The following is an 11551-nucleotide window of genomic DNA, read 5'->3' on the forward strand; positions in this document are numbered from 1 at the left end:
TCACAGCAGTGAAATTAATTTCATAATAATCAACATGTTTCTCTAGACATAAAATAGAGATATAGTGTTAAAAATCCTATAGATTGTAGTGTAATTTTAAGTTCAGGGTCCCTTCAAAGGAAAAAAAAAAAAAGAAAATAAGTAATTTCCTCCAAATTTCTTAGAAGAATCTAAAACTTCTTTATGTTTTGTGAATTCCTACGAATTACAAAAAAAAAAACACTCAAACTTTCATCTCAGAGCAATTATGTTATGCCTGGCCACAAACTCACTGTAACAAACTGCACACTATAGATTCTTTGCTCTTAATAGGAACCGGAAACTATCCACTTTCAACCTGCCCAAAACGTGCATTAGAAGCATTCAAGAGAATTGCAAAACCCACAAAGATTTAATAGCAGCCAAACAGTGAAACCATTGCTTAATACTTATTTATCTGCAGAATAAAGTATATGCCATTTTTACTAAAATAGGCCAAAACAACATTATTTAGAACTGTTAGAAGTAACATTCCCAACTATTAAGGGATTGACCACGCTGTGGTTCATGTATAAATTCAAACACTAGAAATAATTCCTGAGAGACCATATGATACTAATATCCAAAGTACAAAGGAATAAGCAGTTATTTAAATGACAGTATTAAAAAAAAGGCCCACTGATTTCAATAAATGTTAATTAAATATATAGTGTTACTCATATGGAAAGGTTGCAGTTAAAGCCCAGCAATAAACATAGAAAAAGCAGCATAGAATACGCACAGATATCACAAATTAAAAATACAAAAAGAGGGGAAGTCTTTCACCTTAATTATCTGTTCAAATGCTAGAGCAGACTGTAACATCATTGGCTTCTGACTCTCAATCATCTGTTGATCAATAGAGTTATAAAAATGTGCCACCTGTAAAATTGAGAGATGAAATTTACAAGAACAGGCAAGAATAATATATAGCAGTAAATGTAATGCAGGATATTTCCAAAAGTATTGCCCAATGAACACCATTAAGAAATAACTATTCTAGTTTGCAAAAATAAAGTACACATGCAATGCTAATACTAATCTTCTAGTGATGAATTCTAACAGCATACATGTCAGAGGTGATTAGGCTACACCTTAAGTAAAAGTGTTTCAGGCTCTGATTTAAGTGGAACAGTTCCGATATTTTATGCACATGTAAGCATCTAGCACAATTTTAGGGACCTTCAAGTACCCATGACATCCGCCAGGATATGACACAAGACCTAAAAGAGATCTATTTACTTCCAGATTGGCAGCTGAAGTAAGAGTGATACCCCACAACTCAATTTAGTCAATGTTATGACATTTTCCTTCAGTTATAATAATCAGAAACTAAGACTAAAACTAGGAGGGCAATTAATTAGTAGTCTTATTTTTGTATATTCATACACTAACTTGACATTGCTTTAATACCATAATTCATTTTGTTTCAAAAAACATTCTGAAATTGCAAAGTATTTCTTTTTTTTTAGTTTTCTTTTAATGGCTTAGGTAATTTCTTCAAGGAACACATCGTTTTCATACAGACAACATAACAAAAAGCTTGGCCACACAATCAGGAAAGATAATAGCCTGAAGAAGTTCTGCTACTAAAGCTGGAAGTCAGAACACAAAGTTATTATGGCATTTAATCTTATACCTGTTTGAGGATGACCGCTTGCTTACAAAACTTTTGTGCAGTGTTTGCAGTATGCTGTATTTTAGCTGGTATAGCAAAACCAAGTGCTGACAGTTGACGTACTTCTCTTAGGAGAGTCACCAAACGATCTGAATAAAGTATGTTTAATGTTCCAAAAACATGATCCAACTCCATTACAGGACTATTAGCTTGGATGCTAAACAAAAATCAAATTAAATGCATTATTGACTATATTTTGATATTGATCCTTTCTTTGGTGGATTTTATAATAATACATTAAACATTCTAAAAAGCTTGATGTCATTCTATTACGTTTTTCTATGGTTATTAACATTTTAATTAACTCATAAATTATTCCAATAACTTTTCTCTTAATCAAAAGCCAGTGAAGACAAGAAGAAATGAACAATGCCTACTGGTTTTGCTCACAAAGTTTTCCTGGCTTATTACAACAGTTAACACATATCTTGCAGCTAGACAGTATTTCTCAAATACACTGGATCAATTGATTGTGCTCTCTCAAGCAGGCACTTTAGAGGCCTCAGCCTTCAGCACTGCTAAGAAATTCTCTAAGGGATTCAATCTAGCAACCAGGACTTGGATTGGTGGAATGCTTTGGTATACACAATTAGATGCTAATAAGAATATCACCCTATATTTAGATTTCACTGCCCCCCTTTTTCTGTTTCTATGGTAGGAATGCTTCTGCCACCACCCTTCCTGGCTTCTTTCATGACAACTTCAGATTTACTCATATTTTTACTTTTTTCACTCACCTTTTTCTACTTTCTATATCCACTGCATTCCCCTTTGCAGTGAGCTACCCCTTTTCTTTTCAAGAACTTCTTCATATCTTTTAAAATCTCTCAATATCAAATATTTATGGTATTAGTAAATTAGATGGCTGGTATATACTGGAGTGCTGAATATACTTGTTGTATTTGAGTGCTTTTTCATAAAATATAAGTTTACATGTACATATCATCTGTATCTTCTGAAACTTGACACTTTTTTCAAAAAAAATTTGCAACACTCAAGGATGCAGACAGAAGCTACGTGGCAAAGCAATTAAAAAAATTGTTAAGATATCTTTGGTTAAATTTCTTTCTTACTCTTCTTTTACCTGCTCTATTTAGATTGCAGAATTTCTTGTCAATAACAATCAATCTGTTACTCTATATGCTTATAGAGAGTATATGCACAGTTATCTGGTTTCTAGACATCATCACTGTATGATTTGCAATGGATGATAAGTAGTAACAATAAGCAAACCAAATATGTTTTTCATTCCAGGTGTTAACAGATGCTGCAAGATTAGTTATAAACACTGTCGTGTATACTTCACCTTAAAAGCCTGGCAGGATAATGAAATGATAATAAACTCTTCCTTTTTGGTTTTCCACTCATTATCAATTGTGTAATTTATTTTTTTTTTATTCCCTCCATCAAGTTCTATTGAATTACACCACACCACAGATTTCAGCATAAACAGTATTTAAATGAAAATGTATTTACCAAAGTCCTGACTTGGGATTTGATAATTCTGACTGGATGTTCCTAGACCAATCATCAAATTGTTCTTGTTCATATACTTTTAATTGCTCCTGAAAAGAATCTGCACTTTGATGAAAAGTTTGAAATCCAGGTAAGTCAGACAGAAGAACCTCTGCCAGCTTGATAGTGTCATCCACCTTAACACAATCACAATGCAAAGAAGTTTAACTTCCGAGTGTTCAAAGAGAAGAAAAATCACTACAATAAATCAGTATTACAAAACATACAAATGACATTAAAAAGCTATTAGAAGAAAAAAAAAGGGAATCCTGAATTGTGCCCCAGATGTCCATATTCTTATTACAGTAAACTGGCTCTGAATAAAGTGCCCACTGTAGGTGCTATTAAGATACCCCAGAGCATGCCACACAGCCTTTAGTTATTTTCCATAAAGGTACAGATCTTCCATGTGCCCTCTGCTGTACCTATAAGGTCCATGCCAAACTCAAAGGTATCGTAAATGAGATTTCACATCTAGATGTGTGAACAAATTAACGAAAACCCTAGTCAATATAATCAGAGGAGATTTAAGAGCTATCAAGGAATTTAGTGCTGCCTAAAGTAGACACACAACTAACACACATCAGCTGAACTGCTCTCTAGATCTTTAGCAGACCAAGGGGAAGAATTCCTGGGAGAATTACCTACAGAAATCTCAAAATATGATGTTTTATATTCTGTGATAATATTGTGTCTAAACAGTAATGGAATCTGTTACCTTCAGCACCAGTTGCTGTACCCATACAATATTATTGACAACTTCAGAAAGGTTTTTGCCTGACAGTGGTCCAGAAACGTCACCAGGAACACCATGGCATCGAATTTCAAAGTCTCTTTGACAGTCTAACACAAGCAAAACATTCATGTTAGATCAGAAACCTAACAGACCCAACTTAAAATCATTATTGTATTTACTAGGGATACTGACATAATTCTGAAAGTAAATAAAGAATTTCAGTATTTTCAAAAAACCCTAAGGCAATTAAATACTTTTAAATACATTTTTACCTTTCACATAATCTTGAAGTCTTGCTAGCAATATTTCCCTCTCAAAATGCAATTCTTTGCTTATATTTGGATGCTTTATCAGTTCCTTATGCTTCTGAAATGTTTGAAGAAGCTAGAATAGGAAGTTTAAAAGAAATTATTTCTTTCTCCTGAGAAAAAAAAATAACATATTCTAACAATACTCATTATTGCCATCCATAAATACTATCTTTGGCTCTAAGGACTTATTCCTGCCCTCTAAACTGGCTACTTATAGAATCATAGAATGGTTAGGGTTGGAAAGGACCTTTAGATCATCTAGTTCCAACACCCCTGCCATGGCCCGGGACATCTCACACTAAACCATACCACCCAAGGCTTCATCCAATGTGATCTTGAACACTGTCAGGGATGGAGCATTCACAACCTCCCTGGGCAATCTATTCCAGTGCCTCACCACCCTAACAGGAAAGAATTTCCTCTTTATATCCAATCTAAACTTCCCCTGTTTAAGTTTTAACCCATTACCCCTTGTCCTGTCACTACAGTCCCTAATGAAGAGTCCCTCCCCAGCATCCCTATAGGCCCCCTTCAGATACTGGAAGGCTGCTATGAGGTCTCCAAGCAGCCTTCTCTTCTCCAGGCTGAACAGCCCCAACTTTCTCAGCCTGTCTTCATACAGGAGGTGCTCCAGTCCCCTGATCATCCTCGCGGCCCTCCTCTGGACTTGTTCCAACAGTTCCATGTCCTTTTTATGTTGAGGACACCAGAACTGCACACAATACTCCAGATGAGGTCTCACAAGAGCAGAGTAGAGGGGCAGGATCACCTCCTTCGACCTGCTGGTCACACTCCTTTTGATGCAGCCCAGGATACGGTTGGCTTTCTGGGCCGCAAGCGCACACTGAAGCCAGCTCATGTTCATTTTCTCAGCGACCAGCACCCCCCAAATCCTTCTCTGCAAGGCTGCTCTTGAGAATTCAATAACTATCTTTAAGACAGTGTTCAGGCTACAAAAATGCTCATACCTGTTGAGGGCTGTCCTGAATTTCTGAAATAACTTTCTTCAATTTGATTGCTATTTTTTGTTCCGCTGGTGCTACAATTCTTTCATACTGAGAGACTGCTGCTTTCCATAATGGCTAGAGATAATTAATTCATCTGTTAATTTAGGACTCTCCATACACATCATAAAAAGCTAAGGAAAAAATGTGAACAAATTAAAACTAAGCATACCTCTGTGTAAGGATTATAGTGTACAGGATTTAGGCCAGCAAAGGGTTCAAACACTTGGGCAAGACATAAAGCATTTTGTTCTCCAGCTGGCAAAAAGAATGCAAGTTTTTCATGCAGTGTTCTAACAGTTAGCACCTATAATGGAAAAAAAATGATATATACAACATTTTTTAATATAAAACTTACATTTAGAAGCAAAAAAGCACCAGTAGCACATCCCATCCCTTTCCTTTTTACAAGAGACTTTTGAAAGACTCAGTCACACATGGATTATTGAATGCTGTCTGACCCTGAAAAGGCTGTACAAGTTTTTTTAATTCATTTTTAACTTAAAACACTGTTGTTTAATTCTGTGTCTAATGAAATAAACCATACCTCATCAAGACGTTTGCCAAGTTTGGCTAATGATTCAGGGAAATATTTCTCATTTTTCCATGGATGTAGAGTATAATATTGCCACAGTTGTCCAGTTAGGTACTCACAAACTGACACCCACTGCTCACAAATGAAGATGCCAGCCTTCAGATTTTCTTTAACACTGTGGAAAGCATCCTTCCACAAATTCAAAGCTGCTAATTTTTTCTGAACATATCTACCTAGTGAGCCACCTAGAACACAAAGAAGTAGACAAAAGCAATCTAATTCCTTTAAATGCTTCATCATATCCCAATCCCATTAAAAAAAAATGTATAATGTCTTTATTTCAAACCACACAAATCTATCAATAACTGATTATTTTGTTTCAGATTCAACAAATCTCTCGAACATCTCCATGTTAAACTGAGGTGGGTCCAACATCAAAAGCTGACAGATTTGGATTCTAGAATCCACCCACAACCATCTGTCTTTATCAGCAGTAATGGCAGTAGCTGGCTGTCCCCAGCGATCCTTCCCTCATGCACATACACATGTGGCAGCAGCAGGCAGACTCTTATGCCTGTCCCAGAAAATGGGACTGCTGTTGAGAGAGAGAGAAGCAATCACCTCCAGGCAGACCAAATCAACTTTCAAACGGGTGTTTATGTAAACAAATTTCCTCCTCTGAGAGAAAGACAAAGAGTCAGACAGAAGCAAGAAAAATCCAGTCCACAGGCTGAAAGATATCCAACTCCATCTTGTTATTACCTGTCATCTTCCCAAGCACCTGTGAAAGCATCTACCAGAACCAGCTGAATTACTGAACTATAAGTCAAATACCATTAATGGTCATGATTACAAGAAGAAAGCACTTTTTTGCTGCAGGCTACCATTGATGACTTTAGGGGGAAGAAGGTCTCTGCACAAGGACTCATTTTACTTTTTCTCAATTGTTCATTTAACAAAGACTGCATATAGGTTTACCTATTACATCCAGGAGATTATGCATGCGTGGCTGTGGATAAGGATCATGTTCTGTTTGCCTCCACACACCATCAAGAGTGCCCTTGGTAGTCTCCACCAGATCCACAACTTCAAATAATGAGAGACTATCCAGGTTGAAATAATCCTAGGAAAAAAAAAATTTCCTTAATATGATTGCTTTGCAATTCATACTGTAGAAATATTTACACTTTTCTGAAGCTGGCAATTGCTACAGTTGCCTGGGGTTTATTGTTTAACAGAATATGGCATAATTCTCTCAAAGACCAAGCCTTTGTGTAAGTTTATTCATGTGAAGAATGCACTGACACTGAACCTATTCAAGCAAGCACTTTATAGGTGACAAAAATATTGCACCATGGCATACATTATTATCTGCTGCATTTTCAGTTTTCGTTTTTGTAACTTCATGAGCCAATTTCTACTTCACAAACTGTAGAAGACTCAAATTTCTATAGCAGCTCTTAATATTCAATGCTCAAATCTGCTCCCAATTAACAGCTGGCATTCCCTTGCACCACTGTCAGTAGAAACTACATGAATGTCATTTAAAGTAATATTTTGTCTAAGAAAAAAATAACCAAATTGTTATATCTTCATACACTTGAAATGAATGTACATACACTGACACATATTTCATAAGAAGAGTCTACAAATATATGACTGATCACAAGAAAGAAAACATACTTTTGCAATGTCCTCAAATAAGTCCTTAAAATAAGAAGCTCTCTCTTTACTACACCATTTACTTCCATGACGAGCACATTCTATCCAGTACTGGAATTCATCTGTTGGTGTAAGTATAGCTGCAAATAAGGTAAAATATTTAAATATGAAATACATGAATGGTTATTAAATGTTTTCAGTCAGAACATACCTCTTAAAGCAAATTTTTACTCTGTGGTTATGTAATTATCCTTCCACTTCTTATTCTGACTAGATTTATTATCAAGTTCTGACTAAGAGACCAGAGTTGATCATCACTAATTCCAATCTACACACTACAACCATTTATATTTCCCACTCTGCAGGTGCTGGGATATTGAAGTCTGAAAATTCAACCCCTAAATAAATTATTTATTCCTAATTTAAAATTTTACCATTAACTATAAAAGACGTAACTGCAGAACAAACCTTGTACATCATCACTGAATTTTGATCCTCTGTAATTAGGATCTGATCTTCTGAGAACAGTACTCAAGCCAGTTTCAAGCTCGGTTAAAAGTTTTTGGAGTTTGGGATCAAATGCTTTACTCCATCTCTCATCCTGCAAAGATAATTCCAAAAATTCTGTCATGTGATAGAACAATCACTATTTTACTCCCATTAATCTTAAAAACAAACTTGATTCAGATTAACAGTAGTAACCAGCACAATGGGACAACGTAACAGTTTACTTTTTCAAATCAAGGAAAACCACCTCATTCTTTTCACTTAAAAATTCAAAATAATACTATAATTAAAAAAAATCACAAAATCAAAACTGAGTTCTTGAATTTATAAAGACACTCTGGAAATGTGTTCAAAATTCCTTATTAATGAATTCTCTTAAGTTATATAAATTTGTTATCTACTTCTACAGCAGAATCTGGAAAATGTTAAAATCAAATATTAAAAGTTTTTGTGTTTTTCTAAAATTATTTTATTAATATTATGACATACTATTTTATTAATACTGTGACATAAACAAAATAAAAAATTTTAAATGCTGAAACTGTGTGATCATCTGATGAAATACAGCCATGGTTATCATTTTTGATAAAAAACACACAAAGGAAATATATTCCTTAATGGAACAGAAGGAAAAGCCTCAGAACATATGGGAAAAAAAAAAAAAAAAAAAAATTTAAAAATGCAGCTGTACAAATCAGTATAAAATCTAGCACACTTACAGAGAGAATCATACCATGTATTACAGAATCATGGATTGCATGATACAGACCTATGCATTTCATAGAATAAGAGTAACTAAAACAAGAAAAGGACACAAGACCAGAATTACTGATGCAAAGGAGGTACTGGAGCTGTTGTCTCCATTAACCACCACTGCTTCAGTGTATTCCACATCTCTAGTCAGGCATGTGTATGACCACAGTCCTCCTCTCATCCTTACTGATAGGACATGAAGCACCTTCTATAACCTAGAACTATCATCCATTATTTATGTTCTTTAATTTTAAAACTTAAAATATTTATCTCAGTATAGTTAACATCCTCTCAAATTTCACTGTTTCAATACAAATCTACAAGACATTTAAACTGGCATATTGCTCACCTTCAGTAACACTGGTGCAAAAACTTGTCGTACAGCTTGATAAAGGGTACTAATTGGTGAATCTAGCATAGATGATATAAGAATATTACTGTGAAGATTATCTTCTGTGATTACATCAGGTCGCAGCTTAAAGAACACCAGCACATTCTCCTTTGAATCATTAGCTTCAATCTGTAATAATCAAGAAGACAGGATTTGTTTAGAAAACCACATATTATACTAAATTATGTACACAACTTACACAAATGATTTACATCAAGAAAAAAAATACCACATTACTCCTATGGGCTCTGGTAACATTCTGGTAGTATCTAATTTGCACCAAAAAGTAAAATTTTTATTATACTCATAATTTTTATTATAATCATTCCTGAGCTCATAGGAACGTGAATTACATCAAATACATAATGCCTTTTTGATCATAAAACATCTGTAAATGCCATAATTTACATATTATTATTACTTATGTCATTTTGATTTTGAAAACTCCACTTACCACTTTCTGGGGACAAACCAGAAACTCCACATTGTGCCTAGGTAAAACTAAGCACGAAGTCTATTTTTTAATTGTATTTTTACGCCACATGAAATTGTGAATATTTTTCTAAGTATTTAGTACTGTTCTCCTGAGTTTGTAAGTACATAACTCTATTTCAATTCATTGATTTCTCAAGATACAGAGAAAAACATGCTCCTTCATCAGTAAAATCGTAAGTTGTAATGTGCCTCTAACTCCCTTCACAGCCCAACTTATGGATAAAGCTCCAAAAATTGCCATATAATCAATTATTGAAACTATTTTTGACTGAGAATTCATAAAACAGGAGAACATTATTAAACATTTGATAAAACAATATAAAAAAGATACACTTGCTGAAATTCCAAGTTCTGTGAAACTAAATATTTATGAACTTTTTCTCCTCTTTAAAGAAACAGAGGACTAATAAAAACAGTGGACAGTAAAATGTACTTTCTTACCAAGTCTAGCATATCAACAGGCATAATTTCACTGAGACCACAGAGTATACATTATAGCCCCAATACATGCCTGATCTTCCACAGCTGCTGACAGTGGCTCAGCAGCACAACCCAAAAACTGGTACAAATAAATGCTCATTATGCACGAATAAAGCGCACACTCAAGTTCACAGACTACACAGGATTACACAAGGAGGAATGTTTGTGGTCCACACAGCAGTTCACATGTTACGGACCCATTATGCTAGTCTTCAGAGCAGAAAAAAACCTCTGTCGCTGACGTAAGACACCACGTTCCTTGTCACATAGCAGAGACACACAAGACCCATCCACACTTTGCCTGTACACTCTACGCAGTTGCCACACCAGGTCCTGATTGCACGGTGACATTCACCACCACACCCCACCCCCACAGTATAACTGGGATAAGTCGCTCGCTGCACACACACGCTCACAGCAGGTCATTTCTTACAATGAACCTCAGATTTGCTCACAGCTGGACACATCAATCTGCAAAATATATTATTTGGACAAACACACACCTTCGGACTTGTCAAGTACAAGCCAATGTGCCACACTGGACCGCAATTCCTGCATGGACACTGCCAATGCAATTCTTCTAGTCACCTGTGTGCACCCTCGCCAAGGAACGACCCATACATACATCAGACTTCAGCCGACATTTGCAGCAAGACAACATGGCATTTCCCAGGCTGCGCTACATCCACACAGCGACAATAGGCAGCACACCAGAACTGTGCAATCAGCACGGGCACAATCCCGCAGCAAATATATCCCACAACTGATCATATGGTCTTCACAAACTCTTGGGCCAATAATTCATGTAACAGACACAAAGACCAGAACAGATATCTACAGTAGGAAGATGTCTCCCCACCCAGAGATCAGCCATTTCTGAGCACCGGACCCGCGCTAGGCCCGGGTTCGCAGCTCTGCCGTGCACTGGGACGCGGTGGCCACGCCGGGGTCGCCCGGTGCCCACATGCTCGGCCGCTCCCGCCGTACCGTGTTGGAGGCCGTAAGCTGGGAGCCCGAGCGCTGCACCACGAGCAGAAACTCGCTGCCGTCGTCGAGGAAGCTGTTCAACTCCGGGCGCGAATGGAGCTCGGCGGCCAGGGCAGCGGGACCCACCGCTGGATCCAGGCCGAAGTAGTTAGCAGCCGTGGCTGAAATGAAGCGCTTCCTCTTGTCTCCCTCCCCGGCCATGCCAGATCAAGGCCGGGGTGGATCCAAAAACCCCGGGACTGCTCGGAACGAGGTCGGGCGGAAGAACGGCGGCCTAGCTCTAGCCCCGGCCTCTCGGCGTCCCCGCGTTGCCAGGGCCCGTTGCTATGGTGACTGAAAATGGCGGCCCTGGCGCGCTCGCGAGCTTGGCCCGGGTGGCGGCAGAGGACGCGCTCTGTAATGGCCAGGCGCCGCGCGGGAGGCCGGGTAGGGAGCGTGCCCTGGCGGCGAGCGCCCTCTGTCGGCTTCCCCGGGGCCGT

General features: G+C 37.4%; 1 protein-coding gene across 1 annotated transcript in view; it reads right to left on the reverse strand.

Annotated features, from left to right (window-relative positions):
- Window positions 1-11476, reverse strand: part of DYNC2H1 (dynein cytoplasmic 2 heavy chain 1) — a 164747-nt gene extending 153271 nt beyond the window's left edge. Inside the window, exons 1-13 of the mRNA XM_057399766.1 lie at window positions 11073-11476; window positions 9069-9239; window positions 7928-8060; window positions 7481-7599; window positions 6776-6920; window positions 5810-6042; window positions 5435-5569; window positions 5227-5340; window positions 4220-4331; window positions 3930-4054; window positions 3173-3348; window positions 1658-1853; window positions 805-900 (exon numbers count right to left, since the gene is read on the reverse strand). Coding sequence (XP_057255749.1) covers window positions 805-900; window positions 1658-1853; window positions 3173-3348; window positions 3930-4054; window positions 4220-4331; window positions 5227-5340; window positions 5435-5569; window positions 5810-6042; window positions 6776-6920; window positions 7481-7599; window positions 7928-8060; window positions 9069-9239; window positions 11073-11273 — 1956 coding nt within the window. The 5' untranslated portion in view covers window positions 11274-11476. The remainder of the gene's footprint in view (window positions 1-804; window positions 901-1657; window positions 1854-3172; window positions 3349-3929; window positions 4055-4219; window positions 4332-5226; window positions 5341-5434; window positions 5570-5809; window positions 6043-6775; window positions 6921-7480; window positions 7600-7927; window positions 8061-9068; window positions 9240-11072) is intronic.
- Between the last annotated feature and the right edge of the window lie 75 nt (window positions 11477-11551).

This window comes from Pezoporus wallicus, unplaced genomic scaffold (assembly GCF_028554395.1).
Source record: "Pezoporus wallicus isolate ANWC-B61680 ecotype Strahan unplaced genomic scaffold, APGP_CSIRO_Pwel_v1 scaffold_6446, whole genome shotgun sequence".
NCBI lineage: Eukaryota > Metazoa > Chordata > Aves > Psittaciformes > Psittacidae > Pezoporus > Pezoporus wallicus.